Source organism: Cavia porcellus, unplaced genomic scaffold (genome assembly GCF_034190915.1).
Source record: "Cavia porcellus strain 051 isolate PalLab524CR breed Dunkin Hartley unplaced genomic scaffold, mCavPor4.1 scaffold_1, whole genome shotgun sequence".
Lineage (NCBI taxonomy): Eukaryota > Metazoa > Chordata > Mammalia > Rodentia > Caviidae > Cavia > Cavia porcellus.
The window spans coordinates 203,855,369-203,882,696 of record NW_026947484.1 but is presented as its reverse complement, the minus strand read 5'-3'; the positions used below and the strand labels follow the sequence as shown (position 1 = coordinate 203,882,696).

General features: G+C 40.6%; 1 protein-coding gene and 1 long non-coding RNA gene across 2 annotated transcripts; both read right to left on the bottom strand.

Moving 5' to 3' along the window:
* Window positions 1–4,364: 4,364 nt before the first annotated feature.
* Window positions 4,365–5,954, bottom strand: LOC106027897 (uncharacterized). Its single transcript, XR_010045146.1, has 4 exons — window positions 5,841–5,954; window positions 5,397–5,495; window positions 4,669–4,710; window positions 4,365–4,530 (listed from the first exon to the last, which is right to left on the bottom strand). It is a non-coding gene; the product is annotated as an uncharacterized LOC106027897 (long non-coding RNA).
* Window positions 5,955–6,121: 167 nt separating this feature from the next.
* LOC134470336 (neutrophil gelatinase-associated lipocalin-like) lies at window positions 6,122–8,302 on the bottom strand. Its single transcript, XM_063257308.1, has 3 exons — window positions 8,139–8,302; window positions 7,596–7,732; window positions 6,122–6,227 (listed from the first exon to the last, which is right to left on the bottom strand). Exons 1-3 carry the CDS (start codon window positions 8,274–8,276, stop codon window positions 6,122–6,124), a joined length of 381 nt encoding a protein of 126 aa, XP_063113378.1. The 5' UTR covers window positions 8,277–8,302.
* Window positions 8,303–27,328: the final 19,026 nt, after the last annotated feature.

Genomic DNA, 27,328 nt, shown 5'->3' with positions numbered 1-27,328 from the left:
AGCGCCAAACACTTAGCCTATCTCTCTGGGTCAATGGATTGTCAAGTAGGCATTGAGAAGCCCAGAGTCAATACCACATACTATGTCCCTCCCTAGGCCCTTAGCCAAGGACTGCCAGGACTTGAGATTTCTAGGACACTCAGTCTCTATCTGTATCCCTAGATGCACCTCCTCTCGTGCACCAGTTCCACTTGACAGAGCTGGGATTTCCTGCACCATGCTACCTCCTCCCATACTGTTGGGTTCTCTTGATTCCCACACTCTGGGGTTCCTTGTGACTGTCTTGGGTCACTGATTCCCTGTGTCAAAAGTTCCTTGGCGGTGACATCCCTTGGACTCCAAAGTGCAATTTTTCCAACTATACCTTTGTTATTGTCAACATCATGTGGGTGGCCTAAGAATCTTGCAAGTCATAAAACTACTACAACAAATTGCTACACTATCATAACTCAAAATGAAATCACTTTGCCAAGGTAATAAGAGAAAAATCAGATATTTATTGTGTGTTAGAAACAAGATGTGAGCAGGGTCTTGCTCTCTCAGAAACATTCAAACATGGACCTCACCTTTTACAGCTACCTGAATTTGTGACTCCTACTGCTCGGTGAGCATATGACTCCCGCTTCTGTGTTCAATCACACTCTACAATTCAAACAACACTTGTGATGCCATCCAGGAACAAGTTTAATAATCAAGGAAATAGTCCCATGTTAAATTCTTATTCACTTAAAATATAGAATGATAAGAAGGAAAACTGGAAGGAAATAACCACAGAAAGGAGATTGAAAACCAGTCCTTCCTATTATTGGTTAAGATAAAATGTCTGGGTGGTAATTAAACATACGGAGTTCAAAAACATTCTTTCAGATCAGATTGCATGCTATCAAGATGTTCCAATTCAAGTGTCAGAAAGTGTCATAGCCGAAAGAAGGGTAAGGAGACAGAATTGTTTCTATGATTTGAATGTTACCAGAGTGTCTGCTAGGAATTCATGTATTCTAATTTTGTCACCTACTCCAAGATATTAAGCAGGTAGGGCCAGGGGTGTGAGACACACAGATTACTTTGCAGATGAGCGGAGCCCAGAATAGTGGATAGGGGCTGATGTGGTTTGTGCTTTTTCATGTTAGAAGTTCCATTCTCTGCTACTTAGGAGAACGTAAAAATCGACTGCTTGCTGCTCTCTCCAAGTAACATGTCAGTCACACCCTTCTCAGTTTGTGATACTCTAGCAAAAGCAACACCAACTGTATTAGCTTAAGATTTGATCTTTATTTGTCACAATTCTTAAGACTGGGAAGTACACAAGACATCAGGAAATTTGGTATTGGCCTTTGCTCATATTTGGCATCAATCAAACAATACTCACATTGTAAAAGAGTGGAAAGTGGAAAAAGTTCATAAATACCTCCTTTCTCCTTTCTTGTATAACACTCAAGAGTCATTCTCAACAGTCTATATAGCTACATTTTTGAAGCCCACCCTCTGGATACTACCATGTGTTGTCTTAGGTTCTAATTAATGGTTGTGGTAGAGGGACAGAAAGGTCCATTCCTCAGAAGCAGCCACAAGTGGTGGACCTTTCCTGTCCTTTCCTGGCCCTAAAGAATGGAGGCTGTGCCTACAATCTTGATGCTTAAATTAGAACTATCCTAGAACTAGAGCAGGATCAGAGAGAAGAGTATGGAGGAAACAACCAAGGATGGCATTAGGGCAGGTCTTCTGGAGAGAATGTAGTTGATTCTATAGAGAACGTCAGGAACTAGTAGATGTACAGGAACAAGAGTCACACAGCACAAGCTGAGCACCTGCTACCACATACTGAGATTCAGATTCACTGAAAAAGGACTCTATGAATACACCCAAAGCTGGTGTATTGGTTCTGCAGTCTGCTGTACCATTTTTCATAAAGTAGAGCTGTACCCAGTGCTGACCACAGTTTGAGGCTCTCTATAGGAAAAAAAGTCATCAAGGTAGCATCAACATTGAACAACAAAGCAAAACTCATTTTGATCACAACAGAAGTAGAGCTTTGCCAAGTGTTTGGGATACGAAACTGGTGACTGTGATTTCTCCTGAGATTTTACACAGGATGAACCTTCTTATGCAAGCTCTAGTAGTTATCAGGGATGCATGTAATTGTGATCTCCCAGGCATAGCTTGCTCCTATTCCTCTTCTCATTTCATTCTAACACGTGTCCACGCAGGATTAGGTTATGGTTACGGTGTCATCACTGGAATTAGAAGAGTATATATAAATACACAGTGTATGCTGGTAACTTGAGGAACATGGTTATAGTGGAAATAGGAAGCTCATGTCTGTAATCACCACAGAAGGAAGCACAAAGTATTGCTGTATTCAGTTAATTTGACATGAAATACTCAAGAGGAGCAAGGGACAACAGAAAGCTGCCTTTTTTGTGTGCAGCATTAGAAGAAACGCTAGCTGCACAAAGCCTATCACAAGAGCAAGGGATTCTAGCTGAAACTTCTGTGTCAGTAGCCAGCACGTGGGGTTGTGGCTACCAAACCTCATATTCATCTCAAAGTGTGGAGCCCTCCTGATCAGACACTATCCTCACCGCAACTGCCATGAAAAGTGTCTCACCCTTGAGTCTGACCCAGATCTGACTGCGATTGGATAACCTGTGTTTGGACCTCTCTGATTCAATGGAGGTGGCCTAGAGGAGGTGGTCATAGACTGGACATCTAACAAGCAGTATGAAAGTGACATACAGCAGTCTCTGAGGTGGGAAACCAGGGTTCTTCTGAGCAGTGCCAACTCTGACTGTTATCCTGACAAGGGGAGAAGAAGCAGGAAACACTTGTGTGTTTTGTGCCTAACCAGTTAGTTAGCTGCTGTCACAATTATAGAGACAGTGCCATTGAAGTCAGCCATAGGCCCAACCATGAGAATCTTACCCCAGTGATGGGGATACAACAACATTTGCCTCACATACACTGGCCCAGACCATGCTTCACAATGTACTACATAGTGGTCCTCTCATCATGGCGGTAGGGGAAATACTCCAAATATAGTCAGAATGTGCACAGTCCCCAGGAGTTGGGGTTAAATGGAGGGTTTGTGACCACAGCTAATTGACAGATGGCCTAGAAAAGCAGAATGATTCTGCCCTAAACTATATGTGGTGGTTACCACCACCCTGCACCCAAAGGATCTTGCTAAATCTTTGGTTGACTTATTTTTACACCAGGACCCTCCTGTCCCACAGCCCTGATGGAGTTGCTGCTGGAGGACCCATTGTAGGTGTCCCCAGGTGAGCAAGAAGTATTGCCACATAAGTGATTATCTGGAACTGGCCATCATTTTTATGGTTTCAGCGCTGGGAGTAAAGGTGTCCAGCCAAACTCATAGTGAGGACAGCAGCTTGGTTTGGACCTTCATGGTTCACTGGTGGGACCAAGGAGAGAGTGGTCATTGCTTGCAACTCTCATGTCCAGCATGAAAGTGACATGTTTGGGCTTGTAAGATGGGATCTAGTGTCCTTCAGAACTTGTCTGCTCTGGATGCTGCCCTGACAAGTTGGAAAGTGTGGAAGTGATTCCTGTGTTTTCTTATATGGGCAGTTAATGCCACCAGTATACAGAAAGAACCGTTCAGGTCAGACACTGAGTCTTTTCCCAGCAGGATGGGATCCCAAAAGAACATTTCCCAACTTCCCTGATCAAACCCTAGCATCTGAATGTAACCTTCCAGGGTGGACTTCATGGTGTTTGGGGTAAAACTGTGAATACTGTTTGAATGGAAACAATCCCCATGCTTTATGGTCAAATGAAGGGCATTGCATACACAGGTATCAGACAAAGGGGCAGAATTTCACCTTTGCTCATTTCTGTTCTAGAAGAGAAGCGTGCTTCTGCCCTTGCCATTTCTGCTTTGGGCAGCAGCACCTAACATCCACAGAATCCTGTTAAGTCTTGGGATGACTATCCTGTAGTAAAACCACCATCCAGTTCCCCTGCACTGATGGTGATGCTGCTGTAGGGCCTGTTGAATTTGTCCCTGGTTAAACTTGAGTTCAGACCTCCACAGTGCTACTCTTGGACTGACCCACACCCTTTTAAGCTATCATGAGGTGGAGTGCATGCTGGGACTAAAAGTGTCCTGTCCAACAGGAATGAAAAGAATGTACAACAGCCTGCCAGGACCTACGCAAGGCTTCCAGTAGCAGCAAAGAAGCAAGAGGATTCTGATACTCTTGTCTTGTGCTTTTTCTGCACCATTATATCAGAATGGTTCTTGGGATGGTGAACCATGAGAATGATCCTGGATTAGGTTTACATTGTCTTATCCAAATCTCATGAACCAGTATATATGGAGCACACCAATGCATTAATGCCAGCAAGTGTGTATTTGGGCATAAAATTGGGCTCCAAAATTGTAGTAGTATTTCAAAGGACAGTTGGCAGTATTATGCTTTGAGAAGTGTCTTCCAGTTCTCTCATTGGCATTGTGCCTGATGACGAAGCTGGTTCACAACTTGGAATGAAGTGACAGAAGTACAGCATCTGCACAGAGAGGAGGCACCTTAGAGGTTAAAATCACTGTGGTACATGAATGTAGATAGGGGGAGAGACTAAAGGCAGGCCTGACCACCACAGTGCACCCCACACCATCTTCCCATCTGCTCCACCAGCCGTACTCACTGTCTCGCTGCCTCATTTACAGTCAGTCAGCAATGCACTCCTCTGTGGAAGAGAAATAATATGATAGCAGGCAGGTGGACAAAAAGTCAGACAGTCAGACAGACAGACAGACAGACAGACAGACAGACAGAGACATATCTTAGGCTCAAGACTCCTGTACTGCCTCTTCATCATTGTTCTCAGAATCTAAGCGTTTGTTGAACTCCAGACTCAAGAATGGGAAAATCAGTCAACTGGACCTCAAAGATGCTCAGGAAATGATACGTCCTGGCCTGTATACCAAATCAGTTGTACAGCAAGCAGCACTACCTGTTTCTGCGTGGTATCCTTTTCAATTTACTACTGGGCTAGGCCCCCTGAAATTAAGGTTATCTCCCACATCAGTAATGAGCTAGCTGAAGGAGAGAGGAGAGATGATTCTTAACAGACAAACCCAAGACATAAGAAAGGAGGTTACTCAGATCAGCAGGACACAACTTATGGAGAGGACGTGTCCCAAGTTAATGAGGCTAGGGATACTTGGTCCTGAGCTCAAAACTACCATCTGGGTGGCCTTTGCTATACTGTCTCAGGGAAAACTTGTTGCCCACAGACCTGAGGACACATGGAAGAAACCATCATCACTCCAGTGACGAGACTGGGAGATGTGTATCTGCTGTGGCCTTTCCTTGGTGCAGTGGCATCAGAGCTAAACACCCAATATTCCATTCACATTATTTCATATTTACCTTGGAGTTCAGCAAAGAAAAATTTATCAATGAGTCCCAGAGACCTGGAGATACAGCGACACCGTTCTATGACTTCAGAGTTTAGCTTCTTGGTCCTCCCTGTGTCCAAGATGGCAGGAAGAGGGGCAAAAGAGACAACTGTACATATAAATCTTTAATACCATGTTTTGGTATGTCATTCAGAATGCTTTTAAACTTTCAGAATTCCTACCTCAGGAAACCTAGTTCTGTAATGAAAGTTGTGCCCGTCACCCCAGGCTCACTACATAAATTCTCTGTGAATCTAGTGAACAAAGAACCTCCTTTTCCATAAATGGTACAGAGAACAAACTTTTCCCTAAAAGAAGAGCTTGAACTGGAGAAAACTTTGGGTTCTTGAGATTCGCAGCCACATTCTACAGCTCCCATGAACCACATTGCTGAGGGGATACAGGGATGACTCACCATAGATGAAAAGTGTGTAGCAGTAAAAGTTTTCAGGATTCAACTGGATCATCACCATGGCAAACTGCTTGTAGTCAGTAGCTACCACTCTTACAGTGAAGTTCTCAAATCCCTTATAACCTACAATGAGTATGCTAAGGTTCATCCTCTCCTGAGAAGGTGGAAAGGACTCTCCGCTTCCTCCCCAACCCAATCGCATCAAGTTCATGCACAGGATACATCTGTGTTGAAGGACAGGGAACCTGTTCCTTCTGGAAAGAATCTGCTCCCCAAAACCAAGCTCAGACCTCCCTCACCAAGGACTCACTTATTACATTTTTAAAGGTGAATACACCAGGCTTCCCAGTTGGAAGTGCAACATCGTAGTGGTTCAGGCAGGTAGAGTTGCTGTAAGAGTGGAATTGGTCAAGGTGAACAAGGAGAGAACACAAATTTGGTCTCCCTAGGTTCCAAAAAGAAGGATGAGTGCCTCAGTAGGATTCTGAACCTCAAGCTCAAACAGCCTGTGCCCCATCATGGCAGGGCTTCTATCTGGCCAACATTCATGGTATGGCCTTTCTTTAGGGCCTGTCTAACCCTCCACTAAACACTCTGTGTCTCCTCATCTATCACCCTAGGGAAATGTGATATGCACACACATCACATGTACAGATCCAGTACACTTAGTTTGCAGCTACCCTTTTTAATGTCCCCTGAGTCTCCATTCTGTTGAATGTCAAGCAGTAACCTAGCTCATTAGCCTGTTACCATTACCATAACTCAGCTCTCACCTGAATCCAACTAACAATACACCATAGATCCAGGCGTTACCATGACTCTCAATCTACAAATGCTACAGATACAAACAAACCTGTGACTAGAGCCCAAATGTGCTGCTTGAGGATGACTACATGATCTGCTCTCTGATTCTACATCTGTCCTATTCTATAGACATCTTCTGTGTACAGATTTTTCAAAATGCTTTTAGCACCTTTCTGCAATGGATTATAAGATTCTCTGACTTGAGGATCCAAAGTCCAGGCCCTGGATTGGGTCAGATGCCCCAGATTCAGAATGGGGAGCACTCACTTCTCAGATGCTGATCAGTCCACACTCAGGGTCCTTGGCCGATGTCTGGCTGGTTTGCTGCACCCTAAGGTGAAGCTCCCTGACTCAGCAAGTCCAGCAATATTTACTGGGTCAGATGTTCCTTCTTTTATTTTATGGAGGTGAAGATGATCACATTAGTGGCACAAGGGTTTGAAAACTTCCCCATGGCACAGAGCTACATTCATAATGCCATTTTTTAATTTTTAATTTTGAGATAGTATTTTCTGATTTTCACAGGCTGAATTCAAACTTCTGAATTTCCTGCGTTAGCTTCAGGGGGAAGCCTGCTAGCATCCCAGGAAGGGTAGTGCTTTCAGTTTACTTCATTTATACCTCCTGATGTAGCATGGGCCTGGTCTTGAGGGAGCCCATGTCTCCTCCCTACCAGAATAATCCACTCTCTACTACATTACTCCTGACTGTGTTTTTCCTACAGCCATGTAGGAATGTTAATGGAGGAAAGGGTGAAAGAGTGATAGTAAAAAATCATGGAGCATTGCAAAGACAGAGAAGATGAAGCTGGAAGTGTATGAGGAACAGAGCTAAAAGGGGAGGAATAGTGACTCAATACGAAGCAAGAAGATGAAGGAAATTTTCCCTGAGTTTGTTAAACTTCTGGTTATGACATTGGTATGGCCCTCTGAACCCAATTTGTGGCTCTTTTACCTGTACCAGACTATGGTGACATTATAGCTGTTGTCATCATTCAGCTCCAAGGTCATGCTCTGCCATGCTCCTTCGGGGTCGGTTTCATTGAAGACTGGGGCCTCTGCTGAAGTCAAGACATACCACTTTCCCTGCAACTGTAAGGATCTCATGACAGACAGAACCCAGAGATTTCTCCAGGTCCACTGTCCCATGCTAACTCTGCTGGTACCTTGAGTCTGCCACTCAATAACAAAGCCTAAGGAATGAGTTGCTATGAGGGGACAGCAGTAGTTTGAAACTTATAACAAGATTGATTACGACTATGAGTTTGCTCTGAGTTGTCAGGCATGGAGAGACCCTGTGTGACTAGTGGGTCTTTCAGAACCTCATTGTTCTTACTGGAGAGAAAAGACAAGAGATGTCCCAACCACAAGTTCACAGGCCTTAGATTCCCTGAGTCCTCCCACCCAACAGTCCCTGCATTCATTCATATCATCTCCATCCTCTTTGTTCATTTTCTAATCTTTAACACACAGATCCACCACTCTTCCTGAAACCTACCTCTTTATATTGGAAATCTGGCTGCCGGGGGAACATGCTCAAAGATGAACGTGGGGTGATTGTTGGAAGAGAATCCTGAGCCTGGATCTTTGTTGGCCCCAGGAGGATACCGAGCAGACACAGGAGAAACAGCTCCATGGCTTCAGAGCTACTGCCCTCCAGGAAGGTGGTAGAAGGGACGAAGGTGTCTTAGAGAGACTAATAAGTGGAAACATTTTATAGTCTCCAGTCTGCCCCTCCTTGGGTGGGAGGATCCCTGGTTTGCTAATTCCAGGACTAGTGAGCTTGTTGCCCACAGGCCTCCCAAATATGTGACAAGATGTTTTCCCCTCCCCACCAGTTAGGATTGCACAATGTAGAGAAAGGTCAGGCCATAATGAGGCAGGAGAGACAGGCTTAGACCTCCATACTTGTCATGTTCAAGACCTCCACATTTGTAGTCACTGTGCCTCTTTCTTATCTGATCAGTACTGCCTGTTAGTCAGCAGCTGAAATTCATAGATACTGTGACATCTTACCTGTGAGTCCAGTGTGTGGTGCAGGGAGGCAATCTTAATTCACTGTATCTGAAGCAAAATTTAGTGGGGAAGCAGTTATTTTCCCTCATAGTGTTGAGCAACTGCTCCTAAAATCCTCCTCGCTGTATCCAGTGACCTTTGCTCTAATACTATTAAGGCAGGCCATTATGTTTCTCCAACCCAGTGCTATGGTATCAAGGGAATTTTCCCTTTTTCAAGAGATATGTATAAAGCTGATAACTTTGTTCCTGTAAATATAATGAGTGATATCATAAAATTTTAAAATCTACTTCTTTCAATACCGAGTTGTAAACCTGTCACTGAGTAAATAACTGTCTCTGTCTCACTTCTGTGACTTTGCTTGCACCCTAACATTTCCAAATTGCCACCAACCCACTTCCATGAAAAGTAGAAATTTGCAGTGCTTCCTTTGATCCAGGCTCAAACCTTTAGAACGTAAAGGCTTGCAGCGATATGTACATGCAAAATTAAATAAATTGTCTTGTTTCTCCCATTATCTCTCTGGACTCTTGAATTCTCCAACATACCCACATAGGTAGAGAGCATTCCAGGTGTTGCACCACATTATCTGCAATCTCAGAACTAAGGTAGCTGAGATAAAAGGCATTTGGAGGTGAATGTGACCTGAATAGTTGGTTCTAATCAAGACTAATATACAGAGGAATACTTGGTCTAAAGAAAATAAACACTCAAACAAAAAAGATAACCAAACCAAACAACAACAACAAAAATAAAGTTAGAAAACAGTTACTATTAGTTTATCTTCTGTGGCTCATTTTACACCTGGTAAAGACCAGGGGTCAGTGGTGCACCTGAAAGTGGACATTCTCCACAGAATGTTGTCTCCTTTGAGCACACTCAGCCCCTATCTATGCTGTCCCAGGGTCATAGGACAGGCCATAGACCATGCCCTGATCCTCTCTCATCCCCCAGGTCGGCCTCCATTTTCAAAAGCATGCAGGACATAAAAGACACTCAAAAATTGCCCTTTTCTCTTTCTCAGTTCGTCAGAGGTTAACAACCACATACACAGGCCGCAGTGTGGTTGTTTGACAGACTTGCATGCTGAGGCTTCAGTGAGAGCTAAGAATGAGCACTGGCTGGGTGACAATGGGGTTCAGGCAGGTCCCCTGGGGCTTCACTCTTCTACTCTGTATACCATTCTCTTTGGGTCACAGGGTGTGAGTATTTGATCTGAATCTTGAGTGATCATTCAAACCAACACTTCTGCTCTAGCCACATTTTTTGTTCTAGAGAGCCCATTGGCTTAAGGTTAGTGTCACACAGTGACCCTGTTGTGGCTGATTCCAGACTTGTCTTTGAGGCAGACCATTTTCTTATTGTGAGCTTAGCCAGCAACCTGGAAAAGCAATGAGGAGCCAAAATCCCTCAGTGCATGGGTCACAACCATGGACTGTTGACCTGTGACCTGCCTGGAGTTCTGGATTCATATGGTACTAAGAGGGCCTTCATTGCCACTATCATTGCTTTTTATGGCCCTTCCTAAATACCAGGGACACTGAACAAGAGTGGTTTTGGAGGCAATCTTGAGGTGGTGGGTAGGGAGCTGCCTTAGCCCACTACAACACACAGCCTTCACTGCATGTAGCGTACCCATATGTATGGTACCACAATTTTTAAGAGATAAATCTTAAAAATGGCTTTGATATCCAAATGCGAGAAAAAAGGTAATGTGGTACTTTTATTACCACTATGGAATAATACTCTGATACAAAAAACGATTTGTAGATAAATGTACACTTTTTGAATTTATACTTTCAGTGAAGTCAATCAAGCATGCATGATTAAATATCATATGGCTTTTCTTTCTTATGAAGCCCAAAATATAAATAAAAATAAAATAAAGGATGCATAATAGGAATGTGTTGTGTACATATGCAACCTCCCACTGAGAAATGAGATCTCAGTAACACAGCAAGACCCCAGCTGGGGTACACATGCTGATCTAGGAAAGGCAGGATGCCAGCAACACGGCATGGCATTGAACTAGGTACACATGATGGGCAGATGGTTCCAGGGTAAAGGAAAAACCCAAGGCCACCATGAGAACAAGCCAACAGCTGGTAAATTTTGTGAATTTACTTTGTGCCTCAGCACACAGATATGCAAAGTAGAAGGGGGTTGGTGTGGTCACCATTTTTTATTACACAACTCTGGGAAAACTGCTGCAACCCCATTCTCTAAATCCAGAGGCGAATATCAGCCCCATAACTAGGAAAATTCCTATTGCAAATTTGGCATGAGTACACAACACATTCTGAGGCTCTGACTTAGATCTGCCTCAAATGTAGACACCGGAGGACTTTTAGGACTTTTCTCTTTCTGTTTGTTTGACTGGTGTTCCTCTTTTTGTCTACTTGAAGCTTTCTTTTGTTGGTGTTGTTGTTGCTATTCATTTTGTTTTATATTGTTTTCATTTTTGTGTTTCTGCTTTCTGTTGTTTGACTTTTTTCTCTTTTGTGCTTTCGATATCTTTCTTTTTATTTTTCTCTACTTATCTTCTTTCTTGCTTTTCTCCAATATCTCATATGATTATATGATACTTTCATCAGAGTAAATATTGTCTTTTCTTTTTTGATTTACTTTAAATCTCCTTTTCTTCCTGTTCTTGTGTTTCCTCCTGTGCTCTCTAGTTACTCAAAACTTGGGCCACCGTCTTTGCCCTCCAGCCTTGCTCCTACTGTATTTCACATCATTCATATCTCTATCTTATCCCCATGCTTCTTAATCCCATCACAGAACACAGCAAAAGTAAGTACACTTAGAAGAAAATCATTACGTAAAATTGCCACGTATAGATTAGATTTTGTTATTAAATGTAGAATTTGGTCCTATGGTTAAAATTATCAGGTTGATAGTTACCACAATTTGCCAGTAGTAAGTCTGTGCTTGAGACTATAGTTATTCCTAACTGTACTATGATAGCCAGCATATCATTCCTGTTGGAGTTACCTTTCTCACTTGTATGATAACTGTATAATTCTATGCGGTCATAACCACTACCAAAGTTCTGGGTACTGAAGCAAATAGACAGAATTTGTCACCCTCAGTACATGAGAAAGTAAATTCTTGGGAAATACACAAAGATCAAGAACCATCTACATCTAGAAGACATCCTTGAGAAAGAGACATTTTCTAGGGAAGCCTCAATACTAGGGATAAAGCTATCATGCACACGGAATATACAAGCATCCACATAGAAAACAAAATGAAATAAAAATATGAAAATAGAAAATGACAAGTCATAAAAGCAAAATGCAACCCTGGACCTTAAGCCTACAGAGGATAAATTCAAAGCACAATGAGGCAGGAGAGATTGGAAGTCAAACACTGGAATTTTCTGAAATGATGACAATGGAAATGAAAAAAATGAATGGAAGAAGCTATGCAAATAATAGTCTCTGATTTGCAAAAAACTGTTCATCAAAATGGAACACATGGAAGCAAATGCACATTTGAAATAATGGAGGAGTTCTGTGAATTCATGGAAACCGTAAGTACTCAACATGGGAAAGAAACAGGACCCATAAAGCACACTCAAACAGAAATTCTGAACATTAAAAAAGAGTATTGAATGTAAACATGACAGATTAAATGAAAGGGAAGATAGCATATCAGATCTAAAATAGAGACTTGAGGAAAACAGCCATAAAAAGAAAAGAATTTTCAAAAGAGCAAGAAACCATGAAAAATCAACCGAATAGTCATATGATAAAGCCAAGAACAATGTCAGATTGACTGCAGTCAGAGACAAAACTGGAGGCTGCACAACAACCACATGAAAAACTTCCTCACAGAAATAATGGCAGAAAACTTGTAAAACATGGGTAACAAAATTGACATATAAATAAATAAAGTGCATAAAATTCCAAATAGACATGATATATATATATACATATATATATATATATATATATATATATATATATATGCGCTAAGGCATATAATAATCAAAGTACTAGAAACGCAGCAGAAGAATGGAATATTACAAACAGCTTGAGAAAAATAAACAATGTCTTTTATATAAAGTCCCAAATAGAAATGAACAACAAAATTAAACATATATTAATTTAAAATGTGTTGTATACATTTACCAATATCCCATGAGGAATGTAATGTTTTTCAACTGAAATCATATACTAATAAAAATACCATGTTGAAATAGGAAATACAATTTTACATAAAAACTAAATGTGTTTTTAATGTACAACTTTGAAAACTGAAATCCAGCTGAAATTTGAATGTTTCCCTTTTATGATTGAATCTAATGGGCAGCTACTAGATTGGTTGCTAATAATTGTGGTGCCCTTCCCACATATTATGGTGTTATGTGTATTATTTACATCTTATGTAGTGTAATCTGCTTCATGTGGTCAGCTTGGCACTGTAGATCTATCTCTATCCAAATCCAAATCCGTATCTATATCTATATCCATATCCATGTCTATATCTATACGTGTATACCTATATATAAATCTATGTATCTATACATTTACATAGATAGAGAGGAGATAGAGGCAGAGACATAGATAAAGATAGACACATATTATATCAGTTCTGCATGAACACTCTCATTTTCCTGTGAGTGCTTGAAAAATCAGCTTTGTACTCCCTCTAAAACATCAGTAAAACTGGACAGCCAACCCCCAAAATGCTGATATTTGCAGAGTTTATGTCTGTGTCAGGTGTTCACTGGCCCACTTCCGTGTGATCCCCATGAGCTTGGGTTGCCATCATACTGTGAAGCCTCACTTAGGGGCAGTTATGGACTGGGTGATCTCATTAGGATTGATTTACTTTGTCTTTGTTGCTATCGAAGATATGATGAGAGTCATTGATGTGAATGATTCTGATCTTATTTTTTATACTCTATGCACCTCCCTCTTTTTGACTCTGGCTTGTATTGGTGGATTTTAATGTTTGGCACAAACTAAGAAGGCTCTCACATTAAAAATAAATTCAGTGACATTTTCGTTTTGCAAAAGCATTTTTCTAATACCCACATCTCTGGTGTGCTGGCTTCTCTAGTGTGTACTGTGTGGACAATGAAGACATTTTGTGTAACTACAAAATGTTGCTTTTGTCTCTCAGGTGATTTCTTTATGTAGTCCATGCTGCTTTAGAACAGTATGTAGCCCTGGCTGACATGGAAATTCCAGCAATTCTCCTGCCTCAACCTCCCAGAGTACTGGAATAACATGCATAGGTCACCTCACCTTGCTTGAATACACATTAGTAAAATATTTCTTTCTGCCAAGCTCAAAACAAACTATGCTACCTGTGCAGCATAGCTATAAAACAGAGTACAAACATTTTTGTCTTTCTAAACAGCTGAGTTTGCTCCTAATCACTTCCCCAGAAGCATTTCCAGAGAAGCCTTTCTGGGCCTCAGTTTTATGTTATTGTCACATATGTGGTGACTTGAGTATTTATTTGGGTCCCCTTACTCCCATACAAAAACACTAATGCGTGCCTTTCCAACATCACTGCAGTTCACAGGATGGACCACAGCAGAGCTTCCACATCAGTCCTGGATCAGCTCCTGCTCTCTGCCCTCCTCTGCATGGGTTTTCCAGACCTTTCAGTGAGGCTTTTGAGTTCACTTGAGTTTACTCTCAAGAAATTTCAATCATGGCTCTTCCTAATGATTCAGGGTTCTGAGGATATCAGTTCATTTTTGTGTTCAGGGCAAAACGCTTAAGAGTTCTTCCATGCAGTTGGGATACATTTGTATGGTGTGTGAAATCTTCTTAAGTCAGATCTTTGAGATTTGATTTAGAATCAATTTAAATATCTGCCTTTAATATAGGCGATGCATTTCAACAATGTGGTAAGAAACGTTTAATGTTTTAGGGCTGAGAATTTATAAGATGCTCCTGTATTTCAATGCAAGAATTATTTTTTTAACTTTCATGTTTATAGACCTACAACTTTCTCTTTTGTGTTACAGCCCATCTGCTTTATTCTTCTATTTTCAGTAATGACTGCATATTTTCATGCTCTCTTTTTGAACGAATCTTGGGTCTGTCTTGCTGTATGTATATCACCAAGGTTGATAGATTTTATGCTGCTTTAATGTGTCTACCTCTGCTTCTCCACATTTGTTAGGTCAGTGTATTGCTAGGATGCATAAACACACGCTAAATATACTTATAAGTAAGAAGTTTATCCTATGATGAACATTTAAAAGTTTCAAAATGCCAAAAGTGGAGTTTTCAATTTGTGTGTATTATAATGGAGGAACACATTACTGTATTAGCAGATTACTAGAATTAGGAAAATGACTACTTCTTGAAAGAATATTAAGAATTTAAGAGTTATACATTATTGAAAAACATTAAATATTCTACAGTTTGCAAACTATTCTTTCACCATTTTGTTGAACAATTGATCTTTTTGGTTTAGTATTTGTATTACTTTTAATAAAGTGTTTTCAGAAAAATTAGACAATAGAACTCAGAAAATGCAAGGTTTAAAGTCCTCTACCAAATATGTGTGTGTGTGTGTGTGTGTGTGTGTGTGTGTGTGAGAGAGAGAGAGAGAGAGAGAGAGAGAGAGAGAGAGAGACAGAGAGAGAGACAGAGAGAGATAGGTAGAGAGAGACAAAGAGAGAGAAAGACAGAGAGACAGAGAGAGAGAGATGAATGGAGGAGAGGAAGAAGAGGAAGAGCTGGTAGAAGAGGACAAGGAAAGCAGAATTTCAAAAAAAAAAGAGGAGAAAGACAAATAAGGGGATGAAGAGGGCCAGAAGGATGAAAAGATATATAGGTACAGAGCAAGTGAGAAGGAAAGAAACAAACAAAGAAGAAAAAAAAAGAAATAAATAAATAAAAAGGAAAAGAAGAAAGAAAGAAAAGAAAAGAAAGAAGCAAGGAAAGAAAGAAAGAAAGAAAGAAAGAAAGGAAGAAAGAAAGAAAAAAAGACAAAAAAGACAAAAAAAAAGGAAAAGGAAGATCATCTCAGACAAAAACTGCTTTAGGGACACTTCAGATTGTAGATCCCATGTGTGGTAATTTTCATACCAGCAGAAGTACTCTTCTTAAAAGAGAGGAAACTGATGGATTGGAAGGTGGGCAGAGCTTGTGCAGAGAGGGCATGTGCCTGTACAGCACCCATAGTGTTTGCACAAATGTTAGTGCTACCTGAGACCATGTGGCATCTTCTCTAGTTTTTTGTCCTTATTGTCATGTTAGCTTTTTCTTTGAGGAAACGTGGTGATATCACATTATCTACTTTCCTCTTACTTCCTTCTGCCTTCCCTCATAATTCATACTCATATTTCGGGAAATAAGACATCCATTCTTGGAACATTCATGGAAGAATTTACATTCTAGGGAAGACTAATCTAAATCTAAGCCTAGTGGACATTCCAAAACAGTATTAGCAAAGCCTTATGTAGAGGCACTCAAAAATGTGACCCATCTTTGCCAACATGATTTGTATCTGGATAGAACACTTCTTACTAAGATGCTGGTGATATTCTTTCTTAGTAGAGGAGGTCTTGTGCAAGCTGGGTTCAGAGGAAAAGATTCTGTGCATGTCTTTAAATTTCAGCTTGGCTGTGATTCTATGAGTTTCACAGCTATGAGCATTGGGTGCGGACCATTATGTAGTCTTCCAGGTCTTACCTTGTCAGATTTCAAAGATTCCTAGGATAATGCAGGTTCCAGTTAGTGCCCATACTCTTTCACTTTGCTACATTGCTGAGGATGAGATTTCATTGCCTATATTGCATAGAAATGTGGCAATTGGAATGGTCCATTGTACATGTCTAGAACCATATATTATGATATTTAATATCCCTATATTCCATGAGTCCCTCTGAAGATTTATACCCTGGGGAGTGAGCCAGTATTGCAAGATCATCTCTGGAACTCTCATCTTCTCTCAAAGGACGGCATGGCTTTCTCAAGATCCTTCCAGAAACAACCCAGAAGCTTTGGGATGAATTAGTCACTAAGGAAATCCAGTACTGTCCTTCCTGAATTTTGTCAACAATTTGAATAGAAATCAATGCAACTGAGTAAGAATCAAATCTAGGTTTCCTGTGAGTAGAAAGTAGGGTATCTCTGATTGTTCTGGGAGCAGCCCTGCAGTTGGATTCCTGAATGAGATTATTGTGGCCTGTCTTCCTAGGGATAGTAAGGCCACAGCCATCACAAATGTATTCAAGGGGAGATAGAAGACCCCTGCTGATAGCTTTGTCCTCTGTCAGAAATGCAGTCTGAACTCTAGTCTGCTTTCAAGAAACACAGGAAGAATGTTATGCTCAGCCATGCCATGATGATTGCAAAGAACAGAGTACAATGGAACAAACAGGAATGAGGAGTAGGGCAGAAATCTGAGGAAGGCACCAAGAACAGTACTGTGAGAAGCCACTGAAACCTAGGCCATGGGATTCCTGCAGTCCTCTGGATGCTCATCATCAGGAATCTGGGTCAGAGCAGAATGAGAATGGTAGCTTCTTGTGATAGTGATTTTAGTATCGAAATTATGAGGGAGGGATGATAAAGTCATTGAATCCTAACTGCTATGGTTTGTGTCTAGATGTTCCTCTAAAGCCTCATGCAGTCATGAAGATGGCTGAATCTAGAGACTGTGATTAATTAATTCTATTGTGATGGAATTATGGGTGTGAGTACTACATCCATCCCAAAATGGGCACTTCCATGCAATACAAGTGACAAAAAGACTCTTCTCTCACATTTCTACCTTTTTAATCTTGTTGGTTTTGCTGTCTTCTGCTGCCATGGAATGTTGCCCCTCGACCATACCACCCTGCCTTAGAGCAAGCTGATTTTGGACTAATACCTCCACAAACTGTGAGCTAATATATTTTTCCTCCTTTCAATTTGGGCGTTGGACATTTATTTCCACAGTTAAAGAAAAGTATTCAAGAAAGAATTTGGTACCAGAGGAGTACAGTTGTCGGTGGGACTATACCTGAAAATGTGGTTCAAGAACCTCTAGGAATGGCTTGTGGTTAGTGTTTGGATAGGTTTTTAAATGTCACCCAAAAGAATAGTATTGGAACACTGTAGGATTTTCCATATGGGAGATTCTGGTCAGAGCACAGGAACCCAGAAAGCTGATAGAAGTCGTATCTACAAAGTCCTGGCTCAGGAGGTTTCTGCTGAGGGGGACTGCATTGGGTGCTGGATTCCTGATGATATATGTTGTGGGTAACAAAGTTTGTCTACATTTTACACCTGTTCAGAAACTTTCACTAAAATTAAGGGTAGCAGACTAAACAGGCAGAAAGAATTTCAAGGCAGTTGAATACTGGTGTCTTGATATAGTTGGGGCCTTGCAGGTCTATGTTGAGAATGAAGGGCACAGAGGCCAGCAGAATGATTGAAAATGTTGTGTTTTGCCAGCAAGGGTGCTCTGGGAAAGATGGGCCTCCAAAGGTAAAGATGAGGAAATCTTGATAGCTGAGAAGGAGCATGTGAATATAAAAGATGGCCTGACCACATACCCGGAAGCAGCAAGCCTCTATGCTTTGCAGCCTCAAAACTGAAAGAGTGAGAGACTTTGCTCTGAGGTGAAAGCTGCAGAGTACCATGTTCCAGAATGATGGCAGCTGCACTATGATCCAGCATGGTAGTGGCAGCTGCATCCAGTTTCAAAATAGTGGCAGTTATTCCAGGCTACAGAATCACAGTGGTATGGACAATTTATTTCTCAGAATCAGATTCAGAATAGTCAGAAATCAAGGTGTTTGATCCCTACAGTCAAGATAGAGGAAACACTGCTTACTGCTCCAGCTGACAACAACTTTGTCATCATCTGGGTGGTGCTGGTTTTAGGTGCATGAGTAATGCAAGAGTTGTGAGGCTATAAAGATTTCCCCCCAGCTTTCAGAAGAATGCCTTGGAATCCAGAGAGTGTGCTCGTGACAGGTCAATGTGTGAAAATGCGCATGGAAATCCAAAGGTGCAATGGAGACACCACAAGTTTGGACAATCCAGGAGCATAGAACATCTTAGGAAAGCTGCAGGAGGGCATGAAGTGGACTCAAGAACGAAGCCATGGAGCCACTACCACAGGAAATGCCATAGAGGAAGAGCTGTGCAAAACTTTTGGAGCAAGTTCTTAACTATTCATTTGTACATGGTTTGCTTTAGGTCTCAGGAGAGACTTGAGGCTTGGAATTTTCCGCGATGTTGAAACTGTTAGGACTTGGCCAACTGTTATAGATGCACTAAAATCTTTCTTTTATAAAAGGACGTTCATGAATAATTAAGTGTGAAATGTGATGATTTGTCTTTACATGTCTCTTCAGAGTCTTATGGAGGCAAGGAAGGGGGAGAATCCAGGGTTTTTGACTGACTCACTGTCTATTGCTTGGATTATGGGTGTGAATGCTACAACCAACCTAGGGTGGGCTGTTTACATGTAATATGAGGGCCAGAGAGAATCATTTGTAATGCTTCTCTTTTCTTTGCTTTTGCTGTTTTCTGCCACCATTAAATTTTGCCCTCTTCCACATGTCACAGCGCCTTAGACCCAGAAGTCTTTGAACAGAAGTATCCATAAACTGTTAATTAATAAACCTCTCTTTCCTTAATTTAGGACATCAAGTATTTTGTGTCAGCAATGAGAGAAAAGTTACCAGCACACTCTGCATGGCTCTGATGAGCACTTTTTATAGGTGCAAATGTCTGCAGAAATGTATGAGTAGGTCTTGTATTTGGAGGCTTACTACAGTGTCCAAAGTACCTTAGGTGTGCACAAGCCAGCTCAGGGCCTCAGTAATCTCAAGGTCCCTTCTTAGAAACTCCTTCTGAGCCTGAAAGGACTGGAGTGCCTCAGAGCTCCTCAGCCTCTCTAGTCCTGGGCAACTCCTTTAGATATTGATGGGTTTGCATGCATGGTGATATATACTCCTATACTGCTGTGCTTGTTTAATTCAGGCCACTTCCTCAGTATTACTTGTGGTCCGCTTGGTGGTACCTGCTAAACCCTACATCCAGGGGTCCTCTGAGAGCCCCAGCTGTGGACTTTCAAGGCCAGCGCTTGCAACAGTACATTTCCTACAGTCAGTATTCTCTGCATTCATCAACTTATTTCCGTAATTGCTACAGACTGCTGGCTCGAAACTGCAGTATCTAAAGGCCAGAAGCAACAAGTCACAAGGAGAATGTGTTCCAGAAGTAAGCATGAAGCTAGCATTGGCTCTCCCAGCCCCTAAAGATAGAACTTGCCCTGCTCCCTGACCTCATTGCACCATCTCTCACATGTCTGCCTGTCTTTACATGGCTCTGTCTTCTGTGCTTCATCTTCTCCACCTGACTCCCAAAGGACATTTGTGATGACATTGAAATTGTAGCTAGATTACCCTGGATAATCCCCACTTTAGTTTCTTAAATTATTTAAAATGTAGACTGAGAAATGGGAAAAAGAAAATCAAAAACACAAGAGAAATGGAAAAAGTGGAGGAAGCATTTATTTTTAATTTAGGAAGTCTGTCTTTTAACTGACCATGGTGAATCCCAGGAATGGTTGCCAAAATAAATGCCACACTGTCAAGGTCATTTAGCCAAAAGGAATTCTGAGAAACTGTCACTATGAAAAGGAGACAAGGAGACTTGGTGACATTTATGGTTGTATGTGACGTAAGTGCCACTTAGGGTCTTTGTGGAAATTTAATTGCCACTATGAGGTGTTAAGAGAGTAGAGAGCAGTATAATCCAGACTCACAAGGATGTATATATAAAAGTAGACCCTGATGCCTTCCTGGAAAAACAGCTATTGGGTACTTTTTTTTTTCTAGACTTATGCTCCATTCTTTCCTATGCATGTCTACTGTGATTTTAGATAGGGGGTCCAAGTGATCCCCAATGCAATAGTCAACTGCAAGGCTGTCACAGTTTATTTCTGCAGTGCTCAAAAAGGGACAACTATACAGTCTTTCTAAGTAAAGAAATTTATTTCTCATAGTTTGGGAGGCTGGAATGTTCAAAAGACATCAGAAGATTCAGTATCAGATTTTCCTCAAGGTTTTCACCCTCTGGTATCTGCACAATTTGAAAGGTATGGAAGAAAAAACAGGACATAGCTAGTTCCTCCATAATCCCTGTTCAGTAATATTATACTCATTCTCAAAGGCTGATTTAATTACTGGGTAAAATCTCTACCTCTGCATGCTGGCCCCAACGTATAAGTTTTAGGTACCAACTTATGAGTTTGGTAAGGAATAATGTATTTATTTCACAGCAGTCACCATACCTGATGGAGCTTTCTGCCCCTTGATATGACCCTAGGAGAAGCAGAATGTGTCTTCATGGGATGGGATATGTAGCCACGTAAATGATAGAGCAAGAATCTCATTAGAGTTCTAGCTAACTGAAACAAGGAGGGCATAAAACTATAATAGAAAAATTTCAGTGGGACCAAATTAATGATCAGATCAGAGATAGAAAAAAAGCCTTATTTTCTTAAAAGAGAGAGAACACATGGGGCTATAGGAACTTAACAAAAAGTCAGAGTTAACAGTCAGAGGACAGAAAACCTGGTACATGAATCAAAATATGTTTCTCCACATCTCCAATAAAATGAAAGAAAGCAGAAAGGGAATTAGAAGCTTATTCTCTTTGAAGAAAGCTTCTATTAATTGTATACAGACATCTATACACACACATATATGTTTATATGCACATATGTAAATATGGTAATATTTCAGGGTCACTGTATTGCTACAATAGATACTCACACTCTGTCTTAGTAACTCAAAGTTAGATATAGGGTTCTCAGCAAAGATGGCAGACAGATAACACCTGGGTACAGAAGCTCTCTGAGCTAGTCAACTTAGAATTCATCATAGTACAGAGTGGGGAGCCCCGAACAGAGTGAGATGCATTATCTCATCCCAAGAAGAAATGAAGGCGACTTGCTCACCATCTGAGTTCCCACCATGACTTGCTGGGGTCCTGCTGTGACTGGCCCAGCTGCCCGAAGTCCTGCTGCTTTGATTCACTGGAGGCGCAGTTACACTGACTTCGGGGTTTGGAGAGAAGAATGGAGGGCTGAGTTGGCAGGGTGCCTACATCAACCTGTGGTGAGTGATGGGAGTGGAGCCATATAGAAAGGTGGGCTCCAGCAGATGACATTCTGGGACGGGGCAGGACTGGCAAGTACAAGGGGCAGCAGTGACTTCAGACAATTGTTCCTTTCCCAGATGGGATTGGTGGAATGAGATAGGCCTGGGTCACGTGACCCGGCTGAGACCCAATAGGTTATCTGAGTTCAAGTCCCTTCAGCAGTGGCACACACTAACCACACTGGCCCAGTGGGCCTTGGAGGTTTGGCTGGTCCGGAGGGGAGGTGGTGCCAAGTACTACAGTTGTGCAGGGCACAACCTCCTGACTGATCTGGAGGGGAGGGGACAGCATAAGCTGTCCTGGGCTGCAGTGGGAAGGGTCATCTAGCCAGCACACTTCAGAAGAATTGTAACAAAGAAAGAAAGAAACTGGGGTCTCCTGGAAGAAACAAAAAAGATGGGAAGAGGAAGCAACAACAGAAAGTCCCCAGGCCCCAACCCTCAGAATACTGACCCAAGATAGGTAAATATGAAGGAGAATGAGAACTGCAATCATGCAATATCAGACACAGCGCCAGTGGACATAAAGAGATATATTCGGGACCTCATAGATGAGTTCAAAAGTGAAATATTTAGCCAAATAAGGCAAGATATAAGAAGATCCATTAAAGAGATACTAAGCACCCCGCAAACAGACACAGACATAAGAAAGGAAGAACTCAAACAAAAGAGAGAACCATTTGGTGAAGAATATGAAAAAATATGAAAAAATGTAGAATACATGAAGCAGATTCAAAGAGAACACCAGGAAATTAAAAAAAAAAATATGGAAAGATGGCGAATCAGCTTGAAAGAAACTAAGGATAGATTGTCCAAACTGGAGGACAATTTTGCAAAGTGGGAGTATGAAAGGGAAAACTTTTAAAAATAACAAAGAAACAAGCAGTAACAATACAAAGGCTAGAAGATGACTAAAGGATCTATAATTTGAGAGTAAAGAATGTAAATGAAGAAGCTGGGATACAAACAAAGGAACTGTAAAGGTTATTCACAGAAATATTTAAGGAAAGCTTCCCAAACATAGGAAAAGGAAATGATACTCTGATATATGAGGCATACAGAATTCCAGCCACCAAAACCAAAACACAGCTAAACCCAGGCATATAATAATCAAGATCCCAGAAATTCAATATAATAACAAAATATTAAAAGCTTTTAGAGACAAGAAACATGTAACTTATAGAGAAAGGCCCATCAGAATACCAAGACTTATCGACACCAACCATCAAGTCAAGGAGAATCTGGAGTGAACTATTCCAAGCCCTTATAGAAAATAACCTCCATCCCAGATTGATATACCTGATAAACTGTCTCTGGAAATTAATGGAGAGACAACATGCTTCCAAGACAAAGATGAATTTGGGAAATTTGCAACCACCAATCCAACTCTACAGAGAATACTGCAGGGCATTCTAGAGAGAGAGAGAAAAGTTCTAGGATTCCAGAACAGTGGCAGAGAGGCCTCAATGAATGGAGCAGGAAACAGAATGAAGAAGATAAGCAGACAACTGATGGCAAGAATAGAGCATAACAGAAATGAAGCAGAGAAGATTTTATTCAAAACTGATATGATTGATAGTATCGAGTCTGAGAATATAGGCAACTACACTGAAGATGGCAAGACTCTAGGATACACATTCTGGTTTGATAACTGCTGGTTTTTGAAGTTCTATGCTATATACAAAGATGTTTTTACTAATACTGTGATGTACTGACATATTCAATTATACTATGTCTGATGATATGACTAATTGTATTGGAGACATCACAGGAACCATGGTAGAATGATTTGTACAGTGGTCTTATATATGTATTTCATTTCATGGTTTTATAGAAAAATGTTTTATTTTGCCTTGCTTTGTTTTGTTTCTCCCTCTAAATATACAATGGATAGAAATACATGTTAAGTCTCATGCATGTGTCGAATCTATAAACAGTTTATGAGAACTGATCATATGACACATGATGAAATGAACACATTCGAAGAAAAAAGAGACACTAAAATACCCAATGCTGATCCTGTAGTGTCATAATGTGAAACCCAGCAATAGTATTATACTTTGTTCAGAGTGGTATTAGCCTGCTTGGGTTTATTCAAGCTGAACATAATTAAAGATATGGATAACTGCATGTATGTTAAGTGTATAGGATTGATAACCATATTTCTAAGTTCTTGTTGGATAGTTGAACAGAACTGGTTGCAATCTCACTGTTTGAATCCCCACTTTATAAGCTCCACTTTAGTATCTTGAATAACTATTTGTAAGAAGACAATCTGTAATCATTAACTAGTGATTTCTTGTTTATTTTTTCCTTGAAATTATGTATTATTTCCACCTGTTTTCTGTTTTGCTTAGTCTTTCTTTAAATTAAATTAAAAAAGAAAAATAAACTACAGTATCCGGTGCTGATCACAGAGCGTTATGATGTGAAATCCAGCAATACTATTATTCTTTGTTCAGAATGATTTTAACCTGCTTTCATTTGTTTAATCTCAACATAATTGAAGATATGAATAACCGCATGTATGTTTAAGTGTGTAGGATTGACAACCATGTTACTAAGTTTTTGTTGGACAGTTGAACAGAACTGTTTGTGGTCTTGCTGTTTGAATTCCCACTTTACAAGTTCCATTTTTGTATCTTGAACAACTATTTGTAGAACAACAATATGTAAACATCAACTAGTGATTTCTTACTGTTTATATTTTTCTTTCAAACTGTGTATTATTTCTACTTATTTCTGATTTGTTTAGTCTTTATTTAAATAAAAATTTTTTAAAAAGTTAGATATAAACAAGGAAATTTTTTGCAAACCTGCTCCTCATTCCAGTGGTAAAGCCATGTCAGGGACATATAAATAAACAGGCCAAAAATTGTTACACTTAGGCCACTGAAAGAATATATATAGGCAAGAGAGCCTGGTCTAACCCAAAGACAGCCCATTGAAACTATCATGTTATAGCAAGTTCCAGCTAAATAAAAAAATCAGTAACATAGGCTCCACAGAACTCCATCTTTCCAGCACCCCTCCCTGATTCTTTTAAAGGTAGTTACATATCTTCTCCTTTTCTCCATTTATAGGAAAGTATCTAATTTTATAAAATTGTCTCTTCAGTTCATTGAGAGTACTCATTTAGAAACCCAGTGAGTCTCTCACCCCAGTGGAGCAGTGGTGCTTTTTCCATGTATACCGCAGCTTTGGTTCCCTGACCAGGAAATCAAAAGGACGACTACAGCACATCATCTGTACTGCGCCCTTGTGTCTTTGGTCCGACATTATCTGTACAGACTTTTAAATCTGGCCCTTTATGGGTAGGCTAATTACTTTTTATCTTAGAGCCATCCCAGCACAGAGGATACTCTGAGTAAACATGAAAATAACCTTTCAGAGACTGCACAGGTGGATGACTGCTTTAGTCACAACAGGTAATAAGAGACCCAAGATCTCTCTCTCTCCTCTCTCTCTCTCTCTCTCTCTCTCTCTCTCTCTCTCTCTCTCTCTCTCTTTCTCTCTGTCTCTCCCTGCCCCCACCTCTCTCTGATAGTGACAGGAATAATAGTTACAGGATTTGAGATGTAGATAGAGATGAAAGAAAATAAGCCTTTTGTCTGAGCCTACCAGAGTAGAGCTTTCTATAGTTTCCATATCTTTTATGTTCCTTAGTGCTTGCCAAGATCATATCACCAGGTTGGGTCTGTGAGGTCTCCAGGGTTGAAACAAGTAAACTAAATCATCCTCTTAAAATTAGGTTGCATGTTAGTTGCTTCCCATCACAGAAAACGAATTTTGAGGGGAAGTGAAGGGAAAAGACACCAGAAGGGTTTGTTTTAGAACTCACTCATGAATGCAGTGTGGGTACTCAGAAACCAGACTGGAGTACGTTTATTATAGACTGCTAAGTTAAGTATAAATACAATGAGAAGTCAGACAGGGCTATGTCATTGAGGGAAACAGTGCACAAAAGAAAATATGATAACTGTGGCTGGAGGTACGTCTGCCCTAGGCCAGCCCTCAAGATAAAGCAGGAATACTCTTTGTTCCTTCTATGGCATTCCTATGGCATTGCTAACATGGCATACATGCCTCTCCAGGAGATAAACAATAATTTGAGAGTATACTAGAACTGGTTTTGCCTGGTCTAGTAGAGTCCAGATAGAGATCAGTCACACAGGGAGATCACCTTAACCTCTAGACTCATTCCTTCTGCAAAATGTCTTTGTTCTCTTCTTGCCACATGACCTGCCTCCATATTGCTTCAAAACTAGCTAAACTGCTGTATTTGTAATTGGTTAGGATGATTAAGTTTGATCCATGTCATACTCACTTTGCAATATTTCACCAACTTCATGATTTTGCTTCATAGATTATTCTCAGAGAAGTGACTTCTGTTGTAACCTATTTTTAGGTCCACTCCTTTTTCTAAGGCACAATCTCTCAATAAATTGTTCCTACACTTAAGTTCTGTTATTACTTAGAATTAGAATTCTAAGAATTCCCGAATTCTAAGAATTCTAAGAATTCCAGAATTCTAAGAATTCTAAGAATTCTAGAATTCTAAGAATTCTAAGAATTCTAAGAATTCTAAGAATACTTAGAATTCAATGAGACACTAACAGAATATCCCACATCTTACAGGTTGGAAGTTATGTTTCTCTGCACAACACATTTATTTAATGGGGAGTCTTCAAGGTGTTTGATCTAGGATATGCATTCTCTCTGTCACGTTACAACACAAGCCATGTACATGTACCTAAACTTAAGACATGCTGCTCTCCAATATTGCTGCCTCCTAGGGGGAGAGGTGAAAAGCACAGGAGTAAGATTCCTGTGTACAGCCTTAATATAAAAAGGCTCTTAGGAATATTTTTGAGTGAGTTTCCAGGAAGGGAATATACACCTTCAGGAACTTTGATATCTTATGCTGTTGTTTTACTTGAAAGTACAATTTTAAAATCTCATTTTTTGGACTCTATTTCGAAAACTTTTTATTTCCCTAAATAAGTACTTTCTATTTTCCTATCTCAGCTAGTGCTAGCTTGTGCTGGACACTCTAGTCCATCTCTACAGGGTGCTAGACTCTGCTGCCCCCCAGACCCTCTTTCTGATGCTATTTTTTCCTGGACACCATATGTTGACTCTACCAGATGCTGGTTTCTGCCCCAGGTCTTTACTGGATGATGGTCTTAAAGGACTTAATATTTATTGCTTTTTCTTTTGAAATGACAGCTCTGTCTACACTATTCAGCTTATGAATCTTGAGTGGATTTATATGACATGGCATGAACATTACCTCAAAAATGAATCACAAGCAGAGTGAGTGAAATATCAACCACAGGTTTTACGTGAACATGGGATCAGCACTGGAAGCTTCGCTGTAGTCTAACCCAAGAACCCATTTGGTCACCTAGGAAGTGGTGTTCCTATAGCAGCTGCAAGCCAATGCCAGTGAGGGGCAGGGAAGGAAGCAGAGAACCCTCTGGAAAGTTTCACTAGGGTTTGTGGATGGGCGAAGGGTCCTCCTTTCC

Excerpts from the sequence above, each read along its gene's own strand:
- LOC134470336 (XM_063257308.1), bottom strand. The coding sequence starts at position 8,276 with ATGGAGCTGTTTCTCCTGTGTCTGCTCGGTATCCTCCTGGGGCCAACA. Across the intron at positions 7,733-8,138 it reads CAGATTTCCAATATAAAGAG|TTGCAGGGAAAGTGGTATGT; the intron begins GTAGGTTTCAGG and ends AGATCCTTACAG. Across the intron at positions 6,228-7,595 it reads GTCACCATAGTCTGGTACAG|CAACTCTACCTGCCTGAACC; the intron begins GTAAAAGAGCCA and ends CCACTCTTACAG.